Source organism: Myxocyprinus asiaticus, chromosome 36 (assembly GCF_019703515.2).
Source record: "Myxocyprinus asiaticus isolate MX2 ecotype Aquarium Trade chromosome 36, UBuf_Myxa_2, whole genome shotgun sequence".
In the NCBI taxonomy this organism is placed as follows: Eukaryota; Metazoa; Chordata; class Actinopteri; order Cypriniformes; family Catostomidae; genus Myxocyprinus; species Myxocyprinus asiaticus.
In genome coordinates, this window is record NC_059379.1 from 14156966 (window position 1) to 14181091 (window position 24126).

Consider the following 24126-nt stretch of genomic DNA (forward strand, 5'->3'; position numbering starts at 1 on the left):
ATTTTCGCATTTTCACACACAACTGTCTCTAGAATTTACTCAGAATGGTGCCAAAAACAAAAAACATCCAGTGAGCAGCAGTTCTCTGGACGGAAATGCCTTGTTGATGAGAGAGGTCAGCAGAGAATGACCAGACTGGTTCAAACTGACAAAGTCTACGGCAACTCAGATAACCGCTCTGTGCAATTGTGGTGAGAAGAGCATCTTGTGGTGGCATGAGGGGGACCTACACAATATTAGGCAGGTGGTTTTAATATTGTGGCTGATCGGTGAATATATATATATATTTAAGTGAAAAAGCATGCTAGACTGTTGATAGATTTAATAAAACTTGATTCATTTCAGATAAAACCAAACAACATTTATGAATATCTTCAGTAATTTTACAACTTGCAAAGTATGTATTCATTCTTTATTATTGCTGTTGAGACGTAACAAAAAAATCTTCCTTACAAAGGTTTACATTAAGCCTTAATTCCACAGGAATATTAGAAGTATTTCCACTGATAGAGATATATTGTAAAGTTAATCACAAGAATCCATGGGTATCGTCTTTCTTACAGATTACATGAGAGGCCATAACAGTCAAATACATACACAGAGTATAGAACAAGTTTGAGATTATAGCACATACTGTATCAGGAATAGTATGTTGAAGAGTGTGACAATGCATCAGCATTGGAGAAACTGGCAATATAGAGTAAAAAGGCACTTCATTCAACACATGAAGCAACAATTGATTATACAAATCTACATGAGATATACTGTAACTGTTAGAGCATATATTGTGACAGGTGATAAAATTGCTCTTACCCACTCATTCGTTCAGTTTCCAAACATTTAGACCTGTAACAGTGTAGTGACACGTAAAGTGATAGTTCATCCAAAAAAAAAAAAAAAAAATCTGTCATCATTCACTCACCCTCATGTGAGTTGTTCCAAGTCCGTTATACTTTCTTTATTCCATGGAACACAAAAGGAGATTTTAGGCAGAATGTTAGCCCCAGTCACCACTCACTTTCATTGCATTTTGTTTTCCCTTCCATACAATAAATGGTAAGGAGGCTAACATTCTGTCTAACATCTCCTTTTGTATTGCACAGAATGAGAAAAAAAAAGTGATACGGGCTTGGAACAACATGAGGGAAAGCAATGGCAGAATCAAATTTTTTGATTATTTTTGCATTCCATTTAAAGCAATTTAATTCAAATTCAAAAGCAGTGCATAGAATTGTGCAATATTCCTTTGGATCATAAAATATGATAACTAAAGCACCCTCCTATATGCAACTGTATCAACTTGTGAGGACTTTGTGTCTTCTCATCTCTCTTAGCAGTTGCTGCCATTCCATTTTGATGTGCAGTTCTTCTAAACTGCACCACAACTAATCTGAAACTAATATTGTGCAAATAATGAGCCCATGGCACGAATATGACACCAAGTCAGTTTATACTGGGGGTACCGGTCGTTTTGGAGTTGCTTATCCTGGCTTCTCTTGACCTGAAGTGAAGAGTCTCTGAGTGTTTGTCTCTGGCGCACTCTTGTGGCTCTTCCCGGCTGTGCAGCACGGACCGCAACTGAGGCAGGCACTGGACCCTATCCTCAGGCAGCAGGAGCAAAAGGAAGCCCAGGCAAATGATAGACGCCGCTATAACACGGATACTGTTGAGCTGAATCTCACACATGTAGCGATCTATGACTGGAGTTCAGAAGGTTTTCAGGGTCACTTAGGCATTTCTAAATGATAAATCACTAATTCTTGAGAAATGTGACAAAACATGCACCACCATTTTAAATGCCATTTGTTTTGAAAATAGCAACAATTCCAAAAATAGCAAGTTATTAGAGATGAACACTAATATGTTCTTTTATGCACATTTTAAAGAAACAATGCTGCTATTTCCTGACAGAAGGAAGAGGTTTATTTTACAAATGCATCTCTTTCAAGTTTCACAACTGTGTATCAGATTTTTATGAAAACATTCTCTGGTTTTTATTATTATTATTATTAAATTTGTGTGCATATATTGTGATGTTTCACATACATTTTGGGGATTTTTGATCATTTAGGATTTTTAGAAAAATGTTTTGCGAGAAAATAGTAGAAGCAGGGGGTCGCACCCTAACACAGGCTCGTTTGGAAGGCTGCGTGCTAGGTAGGACGCGTCCTTTGAAGGCTGCAGTATTCCGAGCGTCCTCCTTTAAACAAGCCTCATTTAAACGAGACGGCCTGCGTCGGACAAACGGAAACGGAAACCGAAGGTAACATGGTTGCTATGACAGCACGCCACTCTTTAACAAGCGCGAGCTCTTTGAGTGAGAAGGGAACAAAGTCCCTCTGGAAGGGAATGTATGAGGTACATTTTAGGAGAGTTATAATGATGTAAAGAGGAAAGAAAATAGATTTTACAGGTGTACTTTTAGTCTAATACTTTATTTTAATTATATATTAATATAATTATGCATATTATGTACTCTGCACCCATCTACTGAGGTACTTCAACTTGGGAATTAACATTACTTGTGTTTGAACATCATATTTTTGGGCAAATTGGTGTTATTTTTTTAGACATTTCAGTTGAAGCAAAGAATTGTGGGTTGTGAGTGCCCACGAAGGATACACCTCATGCACCCTCCAAATTCCTGTGAAAGCAGGTCGTATTCGAAGGCTGCATTCGAAGTGTCCTACTCGCTTTTCTGAAACGAGACAGCCTCGATGACGTATGCAGCCGACAAATGCGACCTCCGGAGGATGCAGCCTTCTAAACGAGACACAGCCGTAGGTGATTACCTCTGGACATGTTTAACAGCGTAATACAAAAAATCCTTTAAAATCCGGTAGCGCCATCTTTGATTTTTAATGGGAATGACAGTGAGGCTGTGAGGGATATACTTACCATCTCTTCAATGCCAAGCACAGTATGAAGCTGTAAAAGCTCCTTGGTCACATCTGAATTTTTTATCTACTGAATGTTCTTAGAAAGATATTTTTTCAATGTTTTGTCCGTGGACTGACCCAGAAACACTTTAAACTGCAGTACCAGTCCATTGAAGAGACTGTACATTTATCCCACACTGCCTCGTTTTCAATCCTAATAAAAATCAAAGATGGCGCTGCTGTAAATAAGGTCTATACATTAACCTTTATTTTATTTTATTTTTCAGTTTTGTAGTCTATTGTAACAGTGAAAATCAAAATTTGTCTTGATCAATAATCAAGATACTAATGTACTGGTAATCAGTACCATATGAATAATGTTCAAAATAGATGCTTTTTTTTTTTTTTGTTTTGTTTTTTTTTTGTTATGGTTTTAAAAACAACAAATGGTGCAAGTATGACTTACCAGCATTTACAGGCACACTGAGGACAAAACCCAGAGAAATCAGAGTAGGAAGAGTTATCAAAACACCAAAATTCAACAGGAAGTTGAACACTTGGGCAACAAGAGGAAAAGTAAAGATATTAGTTAAAGGAGTTAATGCTGATTTCTGTGTACATGTTGAGGAGTTTGGATGTATTTGTGTGTCGATCATCTTACCCAGAAGAAGAGCAGACATGCCACATATACTTAGCCATGGCAAATCTCCAGGTGAAACAAAGTCCTCAGCCCCTGTGAGAAGCAGGATCAGAGGAACAGCACTAATGAAGACCAAATTAGCTCCACCAAGGACAGTAAGATATACTGCTGCTTCACCAAGCTTTGCACTTCCCAGAACATGCTTGAACAAAACCTAATGAAAAAGATGTACAACTTATACAGTGCTGTACAGCCAAATAGGACATGAAATTATTAAATGCTAATTTGAAATATCTCTTTAGGAATAGAAGGCCAAGTCAGTGGTGTATGACTGTCTAAGATGTGCTTGTTGGTATACTAGTATCAGCAAGCTTCTAATCTTCTCTTACTTTGTACATAGCTGCAGTTGATGCAGACCCAACCACAAGGGAGATGCCAATCACAGAGTGGCTGTGGAAACCATCTGCATATGTCATCATAACAATGCCTCCAATGGCTAAAATAGCTGCCACAATCTGTGATTAGATAAAATATAGGAAAACTCTTTTTACAAAATATATTTTAAAAAAAACACACACCCAACAAAACAAACTAGATATGCATCTTGCAAGACAGTAAAATAATAGTGTTAAAGATTTGTGTGAGTTTAAGTTTTAGACTTTGGTTGTAATTGAACTTGTGGATGTGTAATTGAAATGTTGCATCAATGTAGTTGTTCCATTATCATGACACTCAGTGTGCGTCTTGTTGTTGTTGTTTTTTTGTTTTTTTTGTAGTCGGCTATACACATCAAATACACATCAAGTCACTGTGCAGTTTATGGTAAATGGTTGAATATAGGCTATGTAAGAAAGACCAAACACAGTACAGTATTTCAATACACAATACGCTTTTCAAAAAGCAAAAAGGCTAGCAAACCTAAGGCTGAAATTATTTACAAAACAAAGTTTGAGTCTATACGATAAGGATTTCAAGCTGAATTAATTTAAAAGGTTTTAACACTTGAAGTAAGGGTATTAAAAATCTGCTAACCAGTATGTTTGAGGAATATCAATTCAGTGCTTCCTTCCATGCACTGTAATAACCACAATAAAAGCATTTTATGTAGCAATATACAGTGTGTATATATAGTGTATATGTAGTCTTACCCGCACTCCCATGAAGCGATCCCGCAGTATAATCCAGGATATTAGGAAGATAAAAGCACGACTACAGCAGAAGAGGGCACAGGCATCTGTGGCAGGGATTCTGCGAAGGCCTTGCAGATACAGATAGCTGGTGAGAGTCCACAGCACCCCAAAAGGGGCCACCCGAGAGAGCAGCATCCTCAGTGACAGTCCATCATCTCCCAAGAACTGACAACACTCTCTATTGTGAATCCAATCATATACAAATAATGTATCCTAACAATGTATTCAGTTCAGTACACACTTTCATGTAACATTTGTAACTAGTCTAAGTTGGGGCATAGAAATGATTGGAAAAATTTGTGGGGACAAAATAAGGCATGGATCACTGATTATCCCCCAGAAAGTCTAGGAAACGCTACACAAAAATGACAAAAAGTGGAAAAAGCATGTACTGGCCATTTATAATGAATGTGACACACTTGAATTTAAGTCAAAGTGTACCGAAAAAATTGAGTTTATGCTACATCAGAGAATACTGCAAATCCATTGATTTCAATGGGGATGGTTGACAGCAAGAACATATACAAACCATTAAACATTTCAGAGCAGAACTAGAAATATGTACACCGATCAGCCACTACATTAAAACCACCTGCCTAATATCATGTAGGTCTCCCTTGTGCCACCAAAACAGCTCTGACCCGTCGAGGCGTGGACTCCACAAGACCTCTGAAGGTGTCCTATGTTATCTGACACCAAGACGTTCGCAGCAGACCCTCCAAGTCTTGTAAGTTGCGAGGTGGGGCCTCAATGAATCGGACTTGTTGGTCCATTACATCCCATAGATGCTCAGTCAGATTAAGATTGGGGAATTTGGAGGCAGAGTCAACACACTGAACTTTTTCTCATGTTCCTCAAACCATTCTTGAACAATTTTTGCAGTGTGCATTGTCCTGCTGAGAGAGGCCACTGCCATCAGGGAATACTGTTGCCATGAAGGGGTGTACGTGGTCTGCAACAATCTTTAGGTAGGTGGTACGTGTCAAAGTAATATCCACATGAATGCCAGGACCCAAGGTTTTCCAGCAGTACATTGCCCAGATCATCACACTGCCTCCGCCGGCCTGCCTTCTTCCTATGGTGCATCCTGCAGTCATCTCTTCCACAGGTAAACGACGCACACGCATCCGGCCGTCCACATGATCTAAAAGAAAACGTGATTCATCAGACCAGGACACCTTCTTCCATTGCTCCATGGTCCAGTTCTGACGCTCACATGCCCATTGTAGGCGCTTTCGGCAGTGGATAGGGGTCAGCATGGGCACTCTGACCAGTCTGCAGCTGCGCAGCCCCATATGCATCAAGCTGCGATGCACTGTGTGTTCTGACACCTTTCTATCATGGCCAGCATTAAGTTTTTCTGCAATTTGTGCTACAGTAGCTCTTCTGTGGGATCGGACCAGACAGGCTAGCCTTCGCTCCCCACGCACATCAATGAGCCTTGGGCGCCCATGACCCTGTCATCGGTTAACCGGTTGTCCTTCCTTCCTTCCAGTTGACCACTTTTGGTAGGTACTAACCACTACATACCGGGAATACCCCACAAGACCTGCCATTTTGGAGATGCTCTGACCCAGATGTGTAGCCATCACAACTGGTTTTGTAGCCATCACAAAATGTTGTGGCTGATCAGTGTATATTCTGTGTAGAAATTTCTATGACTTTTCCAGGCCTGGAAATCCCTTTTATAAAATTCCCTGATATTTTCAAGTTTCCATGAGAACCCTGTGACAAAGGCACCCGTTCTCCAAGAATAATTTTAGGGTTTGTATTCTCTCTTAATTTAACACTGGCCTGGCTTTTTTTCACACCATCAAAACGAGAACAGAGCACCGAGACAGTCCAGTGGCGTTCATGTTGCAGAACTTCATAAAATCAGCTATCCAAGTTGGATACAAACCTGAAAAACTTTTATTGTATTCATTTAAATTCTTTCAAAAGTGCTACCTAGTACAAAAAAACATTAAATATCTTTTGCTGAACTGATAATATTGCCATTGGACATTGTAAAGAAAATTATGCTAGGGTCAAATTTATCTGAGCAGCTCAGCCCAACAGAACTACAAAGTCAACATTCACTAGGTTCTGCAATCTAAATTGGAGTATGTCTGCTTAAATCCAAACTTTCACACAGTGCAGCACTTTTGCAAGGACTTCTCATTTAGGAACATAGTGAAAAGTTCTGTAGGTCACAAAAGCAATAACATCTCCTTCTCCTCATATCATGCATGAAATGAAACACAACACTTCTCACCTGAAGCATTGTCTTGGGCTGTGTCTGTCCTTGCTACAACACAGGTGACCCAGGTAGTACAGAGGAAAGGTGACACAGTTCCAGGATGTGGAGAACCAAGTGAGGGTGAATGTAACATTCAAGCGTCTGACTGTTATTTTGGCCAACTGAGTGCAGCCTGACCAAGACAAACAGATGCAGATCACCACTGCGACACCCCATATTGCTCTGCGCAGATGGACTGCGGTCATACGCAAACAGGATTGCAGTCTCTCCTGATGATCAGATTGAACTGTTCCTGAAGCAGCATGGCCATCTACCTTCACTTCCACCCTCTCTATGCTAGATTGGTCCTCCTCTGCAGATATAGACAACAAAGGTCATGTGAATTGTTTGTGTGTGTCTGTATCAAACAAGAGGTGTAAGTATACTTGTGGTACCAAACACAATTGCAAAAATAATGACTGCTTTCAAACAGTTTTTGAACACTCTCCCTGTCCTTGCATTGTTTGGGCAAACAGGTAGTCAGGCTTCATTGGTTGAGCCAATGTCATGCCATTGGTTGAGCTAATGTTGTCATGTTGTGTCACGTTCGAGCCACTTAAACAAACAGATTGCAATTACGTTTTTGTGGCAGTAGTGGTGCAGAAATGACTTTTCCTTTAAAAATGGTTATGTAATATGAAAATTATGTAACTACCACCACTTTTTGCCATTGTTTCTGCATAAAATGCCATGTAGTACAGCAGGAAGAATTTGCCTGACAAATATGATGCTGACAAAGCTGAATTGCAGTACCTTTTCTAAGTCTTAACCTTAGAAGGAACAACTTACACAAAGTACCTTTATAATATTGTAAACATATTGTAAAATTGTAAAATAATATACTGTATACTTGCATTCTGACAGCAAAAGTGGTGTAGTGCTGTCCGTGGTACTGAATATGTGAAACAAATTTCTCCCTCTAGATTTTTAATAATTGTAGAAAACATTTTCATACTAAGTTAGTCTCTGAAACATTTATCTTATTGCAATAACCGCGCATGTATCTAGGACAAAGCTGTCAGTGAACTAAGGGCAGGGAGGCAGACAGACTGTCCCTGAGAAGCAGTCCGCCAATAGAGCAAGAGACTGATTATTCTATTACAGTTACACCACAGACCACAGTCTGCGAGAGCTAATTTGTTCCCAGCTCGGTGTTGCTCACGTTGACCCGCACATCAATTAGGTTGTAATGGTGCAGTGGTTAAAGATTTGGCTTTAAACCCAAAGGACCAAGGTTCAAACCTATATAGGGGCAATCCATGAACTGAAGATTTGCTGAGTTCCCCTATTACCATTGTGCCCTGTAGTAAGGGAACTAGGAGAACATTCCCTGTAATAAGTGTACTGTAAGTCACCTTGAAAATGAAAGCATCTGCTGAAGATTTTATTATGTATAACCAAAAAGGGAAGCCCTTATGTAGCAGGGACAGCACTGCTATAATGTCACTAGAGTTCTACTAGATTGTATAACAGACAGCGAATCCACCTTTTTTTGTGTGTGGGAAGTACATGTATTTATAAGGCAGTACAATTAACTTGATTCTTTTCACATTAAAGGAACATAAAAATAATAGACTTTAAACTCTTATTACCATTCTCTATTTCATAAAATATTTAGCAGCTTTTCCACTGATGCAGCTTATTTCACCCCCATAAAAATTTAGAAAATTGAGAATGTTTTCTCTTTAAACGACCAGTTTGGTGTATGTTGTGGCTCTGAGCCATCTCTGACCAGCACAGAAAGATTACTGAGTATTATTTCAGCTTTTATTTGCCATTTTCAGACAGGCTCCCATGCACATCTGTCTGAGCATCTCTCCATCGTTGTTGTGTGATGTGAAAAAGCATTGTCAAACTTAGTTTTTTACATCACATATTTGACAAACTGTAACTGGAGGAAACATCTCTCACAATTAAGTTAAATAATTAATTAAATTAATTAATAAATCGCTTTCAGCAGATATAAGCACTTAAAATTTGCAGTCTCTTTCTGGGCTAAAAAGATCCAGGAAAATTCTTGACGTCACAAAGCGGCTGAGAAACTTTGTCCAATCAAATGCGTTCTAAAAGGAGAACGCACCCTCCCCCTACATTTGGTCAGCATGTCTGTCAGTGTTCTAACAAGCGCTGATGATGCCTTTGCAGGGCACTTTGAAGGGAGCACAATCCATGCTCTTGGATAATTTCAAACTGATTTTTCAATAAGAATCATTTAAAAAGTGAGTTCCAAATGTTATCACCTTTAAGCTCTCTGAAGCTCTCACAGTGGAGGGTAATTGTCTTCGATGGGAATAAGGCAAATGGATCATCACTTCTGAATGGAATTCCGGAGTTCGATGCAAAGCAAGTGGCTGGAGTTTATTCTTGTTTTTAATGCAGCTATTTTATGCATTTTATTTGGTATGTACAGCATGAGTAAATGTGGTCGCACACCGGACAAGAAGCGTCAAGCCGCGTCTAGGACACAGCGCAGGTATCAAACACAGGGCAAGTCGATACGGTTCACGTGGCAGACAGTACACACAAAGGTTACTAACGTTTTTATCTTCTTAAAGAATGACCAAGGCGGGGGGCCTAGGTAGCTCAGCGAGTACTGATGCTGACTACCACCCCTGGAGTCACAAGTTTGAATCCAGGGTGTGCTGAATGACTCCAGCAAAGTCTCCTAAGAAACCAAATTGGCCCGGATGCTACGGAGTGTAGAGTCACATGGGGTAACCTCCTCTTGGTCGTGATTAGTGGTTCTCGCTCTCAATGGGGCACGTGGTAAGTTGTGCGTGGGTCGCGGAGAGTAGCATGAGCCTCCACATGCTGGGAGTCTCCGCGGTGTCATGCACAATGAGCCACATGATAAGATGCGCGGATTGACTATCTCAGCAGTGGAGGCAACTGAGACTTGTCCTCTGCCACCCAGTTTGAGGTGAGTAACCGCGCCACCACGAGGACCTACTAAGTAGTGGGAATTGGGCATTACAAAGTGGGAGAAAAGGGGATAAAAAAAAAAAAAAACAAGGCTAGAGTAAATAATATATGTCCATTGATAATGATTTGGGTCGAACTTAATGGAAAATATTAGAGTTGCACTCCATGGCATGGCAGAAATTTGAGCAGCCTGCGGAGTTGTAGGTGTGTGCCACCGACAGATGGCGAGTGGCGGTGGCAATGTGCGTACATTCACAGAAAGCAATTCTTTCAAATTTTTTAACATGCCATTCTGTCCGCCAGACGTGTCCGGTGTGCGACCCCCTTAAGTGTTCTTCATTTTTTATGTTTGGTGTATTGTGATTAAAAAAAAATTATATATCCTTTTGAGACCCAAGCGCAACTGCATTTTCCATTTCCAATTTTATTTGTAACTACAATAGTAGCCCCTATTAAACATGCAAAAATAAATAAATAAATAAAATAAAATAATTTCAAGAGCGAATCGTTTTCCAAAAAATTTATGTCCTCACATGGGGACAGCAGGACTAATTTGTGGAATTTTAAATAATACCAAGCTATTGAAAGTCAGATTTTTAAATCAAATTGTTTGTTATGTTTCCAGCAGTGCTGGTTATTCATGTTTTTGAGACTTTACAAACATTACAGCAGATTTTCTGTAAAGCTGCTTTGGACCAATGTATATTGGGAAAAGCACAAATAAAAAACTATTCAAATAAAAATGATCTGGCTTGATTTAAATGTTATGTTACAATGTTTTTTCTACTTTGGCAACAAAATCTCAATGTTCTCTCTTACACTGTCAAACAAACAAGGGATAGCCAGTGCTGAAGCATTATACCAGTCAGAAATTAGCATAATTAATTCTGATTCAAAGTAATGGCCAGCATTATCCAATCACTGCCAACCATGTTGAAATAAAATTTAGCATCATAAATTCTAAATCTATGTATTGATTACCATTGTACCATGTCTGCCAACCATGTTGCGTGTTGGAGTGAATGAATTTAGCTGCATAGGAAAGCTATAGGATGCTTCCTTGCTCCCTATTTAGTGAATAACATAACCTCCAGTTGCTGTCTGTCTGCACTTGTCTCAGAAGAGTTTGAAATGCACTTTTATTCTCATCCTAACTCCGTATAAAGCCTCTGAAAGCAACATTTTTCAGCTTTTGGATGACTATAGGATTTCTAAGGAAAATAAGTGCTACAGTCCACGTCCGTGGTCATTGTGTTTAACAGCGTGCCGTTTCACAATAAATTGATTACATTTTCAAACTGGCATATCAGATGAAACTAGAAACTCTAGTCTTTTGACTGAAACAGGTTTCAATGTAAAACTTAATGAAGTTTCTAACCAGATGTAGTTTTGTTGCCATTTCTCCTAAAGACAAACTCCACTGAGATCGGTCGGTGCCATGTTGTCGAACGTTTAACCCTTTACTGATAGCCCAGAGTGTCCTGAACTGAGATCAGACTCGGTATTGAGATCGCTTCTCAGTTTCCCTGGCTGACTCTGGCACAAGAAGCAGCATGGGAGTAAGGGGGTATGTGTGTGTGTGGCTCTGGCAGGCTGCAACACATGTCAAGGCAGATCACTGGGATTTTAAGGAGCTGTTGTGGTAAGGTTCAGTGAGTACAAACAGGAGAGGGTAGAGTTAACTCCAATGCACAACAATGTCATAACAGTGTATTAACTTTTCATCCCCTTCTGCTGTGCCCTGTGCAGTTTTACAAGGATAATGAATGTGCATGAGAGTGCACACAAATTGTGTTTTCATCACGTTATGATGCAGTCAGTGGAAGTATGGAAATGAGAATAGCAAGAGACATCATCTGCAACTGATGGCTAAGCACAACTGGGCTCTGGCTCAGTTACTTTCTCATGCATAGTAGAATGGCTGTCTGAGTGCTCAGTTGTTTAAATCAAATACCACAATAGATTTATCAGGGGTCCCATGGGCTAAACACTTACTAACCCCAGAGAAACTAAATTGTCTCTTATATATAAATTATCTGACTAAGCCGGTGCTTGGTGATAGACTTTGTATTCTCTGACTGTTTCATTAGTATTCAAAAGTGTGACCACAATGAACTGTTATAGAGAGATTGTGTATGAGGTTGCGGAGGAGCCCAGATTGGTTCAGGGGTGTGAGGATCCTGCACAAGTCTTTGATCAACGTGTTTACGCCACCTTCAGCAAAGATGTTTAGCTCTCGCATTTGAAACATCTATCATACACCCACAACTCGATAGATGAAAAGCTAGATGAAAACCAAGAACAAACTGTCCTGTCAGTCAGGGCCGGTACCAAGATGCAAGTTTTGGAGGATGGGGTGTGGGGCATTTGGATCTTTATGGTGGGCAAATGGTGGCACAAGGAACATCTTTGTGAAAAGCCCCCGTTAGACCCTGTCATGCTGGCAGTAACTAATATTAAAGAATTGTATCTTTTAGCCATCTTTGCATTTTTGGAATGAACAAGACTCAACCTGATTATTTCAAGTGCCAAGTAATGCAATGCAATTATACAATGCTTATCCTGTATAATTTTTAACCTTAATTTAGTTTTATACTTTAAATGACCTTCATTCATAACTAAGTTTTGACAAAATGTGCCATATACCCATGTTTTACCTTTTCAAGGTAGTAACGTACAACAGGGCTAAATTTTTTCTCAAAATAAATGTGACAATTTCAGGGCTTTTCATTAGTTGCATAAATGTGAAACATTTAAATAAAATATTAAGTATTACATCAAACTGCCTCAAAATAAACCTTTAGACACTACACATAATGATCTTATGAGTCAGGAAAAATTTGCAGTGCACAGTGACAAAGAGGTGTTCAGGAAATTGCTGTGATAGTTTTTGTAGCTATTATAGTGTATTGGGTGAAAATCAAATCAAATGTGCCTTTAGCCCCATTGTACTGTTCTTTAGAATTATAATGCTTGTATAGTTCTATACCATAACTGATATAATAGTCTTATAGTTTTCTACCCTTAACTGATAAAACACTCATATAAATCTCTAATAATTCTGCTCTGTTTCATATAATCAAGGCATCAAGTTTGATTAAGAAACAAGCATTAATTAAGTGTAATACCTTTGAGAGATGGGCTCCAGGGCTCATAACCATAGTAACCAGTGATCCTCAGGATGCGTTCTTCTATGGATGCGTTGTTGAGATACTCTACCGATCTCGAGGACTTTAATTCTTCATTTAGATCTTCATCAATGACGAGGGAATTCAGCTGTCTGAGTTGAGGACTGATATCTGACAGGCGGCGCGGGCTCATGTCTGAAGTCTTTCTTATTCCCCTAAAGTTCAAGAAGAGACAAAGATGTTCGAGGGAGAACTGTGAATCTCTGTGAAATGTCTTACAAGAAAACCTAACCTGAAGTCAAACAAACACTCCAGGTGCATTCCAATCTGCAGGGTCCCTATGTAGTGTTCACTGCTCCCTACTCACTGAGCACGGGATATCTGTTGAAGTTCACTTCACTTGACAAAATTCATTCATTTGGAATACCCTGCTATGTCATCAAACACAGACAATGCTGGAGTCGCGTTGATCATGGGGTTCAAGTAAGATGACACAATATACTGGTGTAAATACATATAAATTTACAATATATAACCTTACATCCATATATATAAATTTATATAATACATCCACGTGTATACTTATAAAAATATATTGTTATAATATATATATATTGTTTACATTTATATTTGTAACCCGTAAGTTTAATGACTGTTGCTTATTAATATAAAAAAATAAATGTTATGTAGTTATTTTATAATATGTGTGTAATGTTTATTTCATACAGCATATACGTCACATTGGATAATGAAAATTCAAATATACAATAGTTCATATAAGTGCAACAAAACTATAGTATAAGGGTATACACTACATACCAAAATGAAACTGACAAAGCTTCACAAATCTTCAGTCTTATTTGTTTTGTGATTCTTTGCATTTTAAAATAGTTTCATTTCTGTTTTAAACAGAAAATTGGGGTTTTATTTTGCCCATTTACATGTGTATGTAATATTTTCCATAAATAATAAGTACATTCATAAGATACATTTCTTTGAAATTTGTGTCATGATCAAAAATTAAATAAATATCTTTACTACATAGATACATTCTTCTGTCTGTTATTCTGTAAAAGAAATACTCCAATTCTATCCAAAAAATGTTTTGTAGAAAAACATTCATAAAACAAATGACATAGGTTTTTTCTGACATTAAAAAACACACACTTTCCATCAATATCAGACTTAATTTTTGGTTGCACATGGCTCACAGGATATATAAGATGAATTATTTTAAAAGAAACTTCCCTTACTTTATTGGTAATACAATATTTTCAGGTGACAGTCCATACCGCTTTCCAATCAATTTAGTCATATCTGGAATTCCAAAACATTTTAGAAGTAGGGATTGAAATTTCTGTGCACAAACTCCTAATGTAACGGTTATTATAACATTTGTCTTTAATGCTACAACTATGTAAATTTGTTTCAAACTCAAACTTCTATTTTACACCATATAGACACCATTTTCTTGTATTAATCTCATGAGACCGCTTTGAATTGCATCAAAAACTATTGCATAGTCATTAACCGTCACTGGAATGCCATATGTTTGAAGGAAATCTGAATAGAAGAACATTTGACCTTAATCCTTATATAGTTGTATTGCCAAGATTAAACCATTTTCAAACCACTTTATAATAAACAAAGATGTTTTCTTGTATTTGATATCTTTCTTGTTCCAAATTAGGCATCAATGGGGAGAAAAAAGATGTTTATATATAAGTAGCCAAGCTAATAGGGCTTGTCTATGAAAATGTGCTAATTTAACTGGGATGATTTCAATGCAAAAATTGCATTTCAGTAGAAAATCAATACCACCAACCATTTCAAATATGAGATTCGGCAAAATATACCATATTTTATACTTACAACTAACATAATCCTTAATCCATTTAACCTTAAACTCAATATTTGATGTCATAAAATCAAGCACATCCAAACCCCCTTGTTCTCGAGTATTGCATAATATATCCTTCTTTATATAATGGGGTTTGTTCCACCAAATAAAATTGAAAATAATTTTGTCCACACTTTAATTACCTCTTGAGGAACATCAAGTACCACAGCAGCATATACCAATCTGGAAACACCTTCACTTTTGGAAAACAATATGTGCCCATTAAGAGAAAGATCCCTTAACATCCAACTATCAAATCTCTTCTTAATTTTTTCCATTGTAGGTCCATAGTTCAACCTAGCTTTCTCTGTTTGGTCCTTACATATCTTTATGCCAAATATGTTACCACATGTTTTACTGGGATACCTTCAATTTCTAATACATTATTGAGTATATCTTTTATAGAGGATAACTCACATTTTTTAACATTCACATTCAACCCTGATACGAAGAGAATATTTTCAAACTCTCTAGTTCATTCTTAATCTCTGAGCAGTCTTGCAAAAAAAAAAAAGGGTAGTGTCGTCTGCTAGTTGGCAACATTTTATTTCTTTATCTGCTATTTGTATACCTCTAAAGGGCTGCTTTTTAATATGAAGAGCCATTGTTTGGGTGACCAGTAAAAACAAAAAAGGGCAAATTGGGCAATCTTGCTTAATTCCTTTATCTATCTGGAACCTTGAAGTAGTGCCAAATGGGAGTTTAATTGAACTGTAAGTATGAATGGCTTATATAATGTATTTCCCAAACCCAAAGAAATCAAGTGTTTTAAATAAAAATTTGTGATCCACAGTGTCAAACGCTTTATAGAAATCAACAAATAAAATAAAACTTTCTTCTTTAATAAAATCTCTGTAATCAACAATATCAAGAATTAATCTAATGTTATTAAAAATATGTCTTCCTCTCATAAACTCAGATTGAAAGTCATCTATAATTGGGTCAAGGCATTTTCTTTTTTTTTTTTTTCCTCCCCTTTTTGCTCCCCAATTTGGAATGCACAATTCCCAATGCAATCTATGTCCTTGTGGTGGCGTAGTGACTCGCCTCAATCCGGGTGGCGGAGGACGAATCTTAGTTGCCTCTGCGTCTGAGACTGTCAATCCACGCATCTTATCACGTGGCTTGTTGAGCGTGTTACCGTGGAGACCTAGTGCATGTGGAGGCTTCACGTTATTCTCCGCGGCATCCACGCACAACTTACCACGTGCCCCACCGAGAGCGAGAACCACATTATAGCGACCATGAGGAGGTCATCCCATGTGACTCTACCCTCCCTAGCAACCGGGCCAATTTGGTTGCTTAGGAGACCTGGCTGGAGTAACTCAGCATGCCCTGGATTCAAACTTGCGACTCCAGGGGTGGTTGTCAGCGTCTTTACTCGCTGAGCTACCCAGGCCCCCCAAGGCATTTTTTTTTATTTTTTTTGATGCAAACATCAATGATAATAATTTTGCATCACTGTTGATCAATGTTATTGGTCGCCAATTCTCCAATAATAATAATAGACCTTTGTTAGGTTTTGGTAATAATGTTATTAAGCTCTGAGTCATAGAGATGGGTAATTTAACATTTCTTATGGCTTCTTTATATACCGACAATGGGAATTCAAAAACCCCACCAAAAGGCTTTTAAAAAAACTCACTGGCTAAACCATCAGTGCCGGGGGATTTGTTACCCTTCAATTTACTAATCCCATAATCAATATCCATTAAAGACAACTGTAAATCACAAATTTTTTGAGAATCTATGTCAATTTGCTTAGCATCTTCTTTAAGTTAATTTAGAAAGGATGAAATGTCACCAGCTGCATCATTTTTTTAAAATGTATAATGTTTTATAAAAAGCTGCAACAAAAGTAGAGACTTCTCTGTGATCTTCAGATATGTTCCCGTTAATCTTGAGCCACATTATAGAATTATATGTAGCATATTTATTTTCTAAGTTGAAAAAATTATTAGCTACTAGACACTTTTGTCTTGAATGGACAAATGCCCCTTTTGCTTTTTCTTCATGTATCTGATCTAATTTAAGTTGCAGCTCTAGCAATTTCTCATTTTCTGCAGGACTTGTTGTCACTCTTCCAGAGATGGCAATTATTATAATTCTTTTTATACAATAACCTCTTCTTTCTGATACTTAGCTTTAGCTAATTCTTTCCCTCTTTTAATCGCTAATAATCTGATTTTATATTTCATGAAGTCCCAATGTGTACCATATGATTCCAATGGTTTTTGCTTTGGCCCAACAATTTGATATAATGGATTTAGCTTCACTCATGAACTGATCATCCTTTAATAAAGTGTTATTACATTTCTAATAGTTGCTATTTCTTCTGGTTCTATTAGGTGTAGGTGTACTAATATCTAAAAAAACAACAAAAAAAAAAAAGACTTTATGATCCATAAGAACTGATGGTTCTACTGAAACCTTTGAAACTCTTTGTTCCAAAATGCTTGAAATTAACCAAAAGTCTGTTCTTGATTGTTTGGACATATCACTGCAACACCAAGCAAATAAATTTTTTGTCGGGATTTCTAATTCTCCAAATGTCTATAATATCTAAACCCAAACATAATTTATTTAATACCTTATTCACATTACTTGCCGATCAAGGGGGTAAACTATCCATCTGAGAATCATAAATTGAATTCCAATATCCTCCCAAATTAATTTTTGCACTTATATACTGATTTAAAAGGAGATTGATCTCCTCCTCAAATTCTTGTAAAAGATCTTTGTTCTTTAAAGTGCTATTGGTGGCATAAATATTTCCCAAAATAAACCACTCATTATTAATGTTAATAACTAAAATCAACCATCTCCCAAATTTGTGAGCTTTCGTACTAACGACTTTCCCTTTCAAATTTCCCTTTAATATAGCGACACCTGCTGACTGTGTACTACCATTAGCACACCAAATGTCATCCCCCTACAGGCCCTGCGTCTGAATATCCATACTTCCCTACTATATAGTATGCCAAAAAACGGTATGCCAGTGGAGTAGTATGTCCGAATCCATAGTATTCATAATTCAGTAAGCGAGAAATGCCCGGATGACCTACTACTTCAGGCGGGCATCCGAAGTGTGGATCGGTTGAACACTTTCCTATCCCACAATGCATCATGAGCTGAGGAGACATCATGTGCTGACGCTGGATTTAAAACAGATGGCTGAGAATTGTGAGGCGGAAGGCTGTTTTCAGCAGTAAGTGCTGTATACACAAAGAACTTTGTTCATTGTGCTTAAATGGCGCTTGTTTAACCAAACTTGAGTGGATTATTTTCATGGTTGTTGTTGTCACGTCATATATTCTGGTCACGGGACCATGCGTACGTTCCCGGATGCATGTCTGAATTCTATTCATACTGCCTCTCGCATGCCTAAAGAGTGTACTGTTTTACTGGCCGAGAAGTGCGTTTCTCATTAAATACAATACATACTGTGACAGTACATGATTTCGGACGCAACGTATGAGTCTTCCAGAAATTGAAATCTGTGCGCACTGCGTGTTTCTTGAAGACAATAAAAATCTGCTTTAAACCTCTTAACAAAATATATATATATATATATATATATATATATATATATATATATATATATATATATCTTTTCAAAAACATGTTGATAAAGACATCTTAACAAAGATTATTAATAACAAAATGAATTCCCAGCTTTGAATATATTGAAGGCAACTGAATTTTCATTCCACAGTTTCATGTCCAAAAAGCCATAAATGGAGGCTGGACATTCTGACACTTCCATATTCAGATATTCCAACCATCTGTCCTCGTCTCGTCCACAACACGTCCAAACTATAACGTCTCAACAAAATTCCTAGTAACTCACCAAAACCAGAAGGAGTTGAACAGAAACTAAGTCCTTGCATGTATGATGTCTAAGTTCAACATTTTCCTCTTATCTCTTTTCCGTTGATGAACGCATGAGCTCCAACAAAAAACACCTTCTTCAAATCTTTGCACGTTGCCTCCACCTACAGCCACAGCTGCATCCGGGTGTCTTTATCCTTCACTGTAAGGTCTTCTGCAAAACGTAGCTTCCTTTAGAGCAGAAATTCATTCTTCTTCGCTCTCGTCCACAGCAGCTCCTTTATGGATCTCACGGTAAACCTCAAAATTGTTGGTCTTGGCTGGGTGCCATCTCTTTTCCCAAGCCTGTGAACAACCTCCACAGCACTGTGCAGAGTGTCTTTCATCTCGGGGAGAACAGCTGAACAGATGTCAATCACTTTTTGTTTGAGGTCCTTGCTGTCTTGTTCAGGTAATCCATAGAGTCTTAGGTTCCATCTTCTCTGATATCTTTCAGCGTTGTTTACTTTGTCCTCAAGCTCGGTAATTCTCTTCTCTTGTTCACTGATTCTTTTTTGCTCAGCTTTTATCTCTGTCTTGATATCATTAACTTCTTTGAATAAAAATTAAGTTGTTTTTTCAAGCCTTCAATCGTCAGCGTGTTCTGTCTAATCATTTCTTAAAGTCCATCTGTTCTCATTTTCTCTCAGCTGCCTCACAATATTGTCTTGAACTTCTGTAAGTGACGGTTCTGTTTTACCTTTTTTGGGGACAGGAGGACCCAAAGTTGAAACTTCCATTATATTTTCATCTTCTGAGCATGTGTGAACTTATGAATGTTGAGATATTGGATTTTAGTTGACTGAATCCTTTTTTTTCTCATTCATTGGTTCCTTCTCCTGAGCGCCATGTTTCTTCTCTCTCCCGCGCATCTCGTGCATTGCCAAAACTTCACTAATTAAAATACGAAATTTTTGGGAAAGTATTTTTGACCTACTTTGTTCTCGACTACAGTAAAATATTCGTGCCAACTGGGTTTTTATTCAAACACAACTTAAATTGTGGTAATTCAAATAAGTTTTTCAGCCACTGAAAACTACGACCTCACCAGATGCCATCTTGCACGCCCCCCTAAACGGTCGCATCTTGTGCACTTTCACTTGAGCACAACCACACAGAAAGCACACCTGATGTAAATTAAGCTTAATTAAAAATGACAGCATCTCAAACTCCTTTTATTTCATTTTAGCATTTATTTTAGACAAACTACGTTAGTACTCCACTGGTTCGCAATGACTGGTGGTAAATATCCCTCTTCACTTCCTGTGAAGTGATGTATCGATGTTCACTTACTCCCCGTGCCCTTCCTACTGAACATAAACGTTCCCTGCAGATTGGAATCTCACTTAAGATGGCTTAATACCGTGTGAAGTCCACTTCGCAGGACCTAACGGTCGATTGGAATACACCTTCCATCTACACAGGCAACGTGAGACACAAGTCATGACGCAATGCAAAAAGACAAGAAAAAAGAAGCTCCCAACACTATAAGCATGCAAGATTCGGTCCAGAGCCCAGCGCGCAAACAGCGTGTGAGCTTGTGCTGTGTAAACTGCTGTGTAATCAGCTTCACTCGTTGTTTATTAGGGGTTTCTTGTTTTGTCGCGTCAGAGTTGCAAGACCAATGCATAGAATGTGACTAGTTCTGGCGTACGCGCATATTATGAAGCCTATGTAGTTTTTTCAGCAATAAATATATCCAGTAACTCACTCTGGGACAGAGAAGTTGTTTCATTTGGCACTCCGATGAGCCCATTTTAGGAACTATAGATCGGGTTTTGGAACGCGGAAGTAAACGACTGCAGGTTAAACTTTGACAGCGGTAAATGGGAGATGACAGCTAATATTATTTTCACTTACCTATTTGCTCCAAGAGCAAAGAAAAAGTCCACTATTACATTTGAATGACTTTCCAGAAGAAGAATAAAAAGAAAACAGAGAGAGGTGGATTAAGACAGTTAGATGGGATTAGGTGCCAAATTCACTCTCTAACTCTCCAAAGTCACTCTCTCAGCAGCTGTAATCGAAACCCCCTCGCAGCTGTGGTGATTCCTTTTTTTAAACTAAATACAGGGTAATATAACACAAAGAATAATGTTAGAAACTTACACTCAATATTTTAAGAATCGTGACTGTTCAGAATAAGAGTTGTGGAAAAAAGACAGAAGGGGATCTAGTGCGTTGAGGTGGAGGACAGCTGTTCACAGCAGTTTTGTACACGACCGCCTGTGCGCACACCATGCATGTGCTAACATCTGAAAATGCAAAGTTATGATTTTACAAGCCACTCTCTATATACTTTGCTGAGAGGGCTGCTAGAATGTACGATTTACTAATTATTGTGTCTTCTTCCTCCCATATACGTGGTTGAATCATTTTATATACATAAAACTTTATTACAGCCTGCAATTTATCATTTTATAGTGATGAAAAACTTCTATAACTCCTAAATATGACAATATATCATCTTTTAGTGTCTGGAAATTGTTTGTTCTAATTATATATTGGATGGAATGTTTACTTATTAATGTAGAAACTGTTTTGACACTTCCCTTTTTATGTTATCTTGTTAAACGTGTTGAAGTCAGAGTAAACATGGTCATATTTGAAGTAGCTTTTCAGATTTACATTTGTCTGTTTTACAATGCTTGACTAAAATGTACACTTTTCCAACAAAAAGATATGGAAACTTGAATTATATTATTATGCATTTCGATTAGGGTAATGTGATATTGTTTATATTAATGCATGCTAATAGCATCATACTTATGGAGAGCTATGAAAAGGTGTACAAAATTAATCCCCTTGAAATACACATTGGATATTTCTGCAATAAAAGCAGAAATTAAAAGTCTATAAGTAATTATACACACTCTTATGTTCAGCATAGACAAGCATAGCATAAGGACCTTCATCACTGGATGCTTCATTACTTGATCAGACAGTCATTTGTGAACATTTGCTGTATTGCTGCATTGTGGTACATATAACATTAAACTTGCCTCACTGTACCTCTTTCTCAGCTGGACAGGTAAATTGCAGCGAGGACAGAAGCCAAGCACAGCTCATCTGTCTGGCTCAGCAGAGACAGCAGTGCATGGCAGGGGAAAAAGAATGAATGGCCAAGAGTAGATGGGAAAGGAAGTGGATATTGGAGGGGAGTAGGCATCCCAAGAGGAAAGAATTTCAGGCACGGCTTTTTTGATCCAACCTTTAATCTGACTCTTTTACTCTGGCACTATCCAAATAGACCTAAGCGATCTATAGTTTAACTATCCGATCTATAGATTTAGACCCATCCCATGCACATATAGCTCATACATGCTCTTTAAATTATGTATTCCATAAGCAAGTTATTCCATAAGGCAGACTGGCACAAGTCTTTTTTTTTTTTTTATTTCAGAAAAAGAATGTGAAATGTGCTTGCATGTGCAGAACTCACTGCCATGATGCTTGGGTGTTGTGGTTAGTTGCCAGGGCATTGCAGTGCAGTTGCTAAGATGTTCTGGGTGGTTGCTAGATGGTTCTTTACACCCCAACTTTAATCCTAAACCTAACCCAACTACTCCCTAGATTTAACTCATGCTCATCCTTTAGTATCTGTCTTTGCAATCTTTTCTCCCATTTTATCATCTGCCAGGCAAAATGTGAGCCTGATTGCTTAGTAAAGTGGTAGCACACGTGTCCCTATAGCACAAACAGTGCAGAGTGAGTTACATGCCAAAATATAATACATCAGATTAGGAGTTTGTGCAAGTATGAACAATAGTTAAACTGATGTTTGCCTTAATAAACACGACTAATTATATTCATGCTCATAATAATCATACATGTATGTTAGTTCATAAATACATCTTTTTAATAACTATACCAGATTTACTCTCCCACTATACATTACACCACTTTTTCCATTGCTACTGTTTAAGAACATTAAGTCATTTCAGCAAGTTTAACAAAGAAAGATGACCAAGTTATAATATTAATAATAATAAAGTGTTGTTGTGATAAACCCTGTGAAGCTGTTGCCAGTTGTTTAACTATGGAGATTTCAAAGCAGAAAATTCAAATATAGCAAGAATTTAATTTGCCAAGAATAAAGATCAAAAGATACATGCTCTGCAATAAAAAACTGTCTTAATAAAACTAACTGAAAGCATCCAGTGCCATGGTCATTAAAATGATCAAATAATTTTTTTACCTGTCTTTCTGTAGACTATCTCTGTCTTTCTCCTTCTCATTCTGCATTGCGCCGGCACATCATGTGTGGGGATCTTGTCCCTGCAGTGTGACGGCTACACTGGCCACAGCCAGTTTTTGAAAGATGGCTAGCAGTGGGGGTGTGGGACACAGTGTGTGTGTGTGTGTGTGTGTGTGTGTGTGTGTGCATGGTGAAGGAGGGGTAGCTCATTGTAACTGGTTGGCACCGATCGATCGAAAATAACCGTCTCCACCCAGCACAATCCTCAGTCAGGAGACCTGTGCTTGGCCAAGCAAAAACTTCTGACAGTGCCGTCAATAAGCATCCCAACACTTTCCGATGGAGAATGCCGTGGGGAGAAGCCATGAGGTCTGCACTGCATATGCTTAACTCAAAATTGAGCTTGGCACACACTGTAGCGAGGTCTGACATCAAATGAGGCAGACTGGCTAGGATTAACACAGGCCAAGGGAGAGTAAGATTAATTGAAAACTCTTGGGTGTGAACTATCAAAGCTCTCTGGTGGAGTTTATTAGCATTTACAAAGGACAAACCAAAGGCAAAGTTAAAAGGAGAAGCACTCATAAATAACAAATGCTGCATTCAATAGTTTGTAGTTCTCATCATAGTAGCCTTGTCTGCAGCAAACTCAAAGGGATGTTTATCGTTCAACAGTGTTGGGAGGGTTACTTTTGAAATGTATTCCACTACAGATTACAGAATACATATTGTAAAGTGTAATTTGTAACATATTTCATTAGATTACTCAAGATCAGTAACGTATTCTAAATACTTTGGATTACTTCTTCAGCACTGGTAGATTTTTTCACTTGTTTTGACTATAAAAACTCTGCCAGTACAGTAAGACAAAATACACATGTTAAAAATACATTCTCTGAAAAACCTAAATATCTTATGCAGTGTTGTTTCTAAAACAAGATCAATCAAATTGATCTGGTTTTAAGGATTTTTAGATATTTTTTACAGGAAAACAATAAAAAAAAAAATATTATCAAGAATACGATTTTTGCCCTAATATCAAAGGTCTTACTAGAAAATAAAGCAATTATGATCCAACGTAAATTTTCTTGATAAAAAAATATGATCGTGCCTGGTAATGT

The 24126-nt window shown here is 37.9% G+C and overlaps 1 protein-coding gene across 1 annotated transcript; it reads right to left on the minus strand.

Annotated features, from left to right (window-relative positions):
- Positions 1 to 179: 179 nt before the first annotated feature.
- Positions 180 to 23109, minus strand: LOC127426887 (putative thiamine transporter SLC35F3). The gene is made up of 8 exons (XM_051673997.1): positions 23006 to 23109; positions 13038 to 13252; positions 6964 to 7300; positions 4668 to 4887; positions 3909 to 4034; positions 3541 to 3733; positions 3346 to 3435; positions 180 to 1700 (listed from the first exon to the last, which is right to left on the minus strand). Exons 1-8 carry the CDS (start codon positions 23050 to 23052, stop codon positions 1444 to 1446), a joined length of 1485 nt encoding a protein of 494 aa, XP_051529957.1. The 5' UTR covers positions 23053 to 23109; the 3' UTR covers positions 180 to 1443.
- Positions 23110 to 24126: the final 1017 nt, after the last annotated feature.

Coding starts and splice junctions, on each gene's coding strand:
- LOC127426887 (XM_051673997.1), bottom strand. CDS start 23,052: ATGCAGAATGAGAAGGAGAAAGACAGAGATAGTCTACAGAAAGACAG. Junction 3,734..3,908: donor CAACTGCAGCTATGTACAAA/GTAAGAGAAGAT, acceptor CTTTTTCATTAG/GTTTTGTTCAAGCATGTTCT. Junction 3,436..3,540: donor CATGTCTGCTCTTCTTCTGG/GTAAGATGATCG, acceptor TTGTTGCCCAAG/TGTTCAACTTCCTGTTGAAT.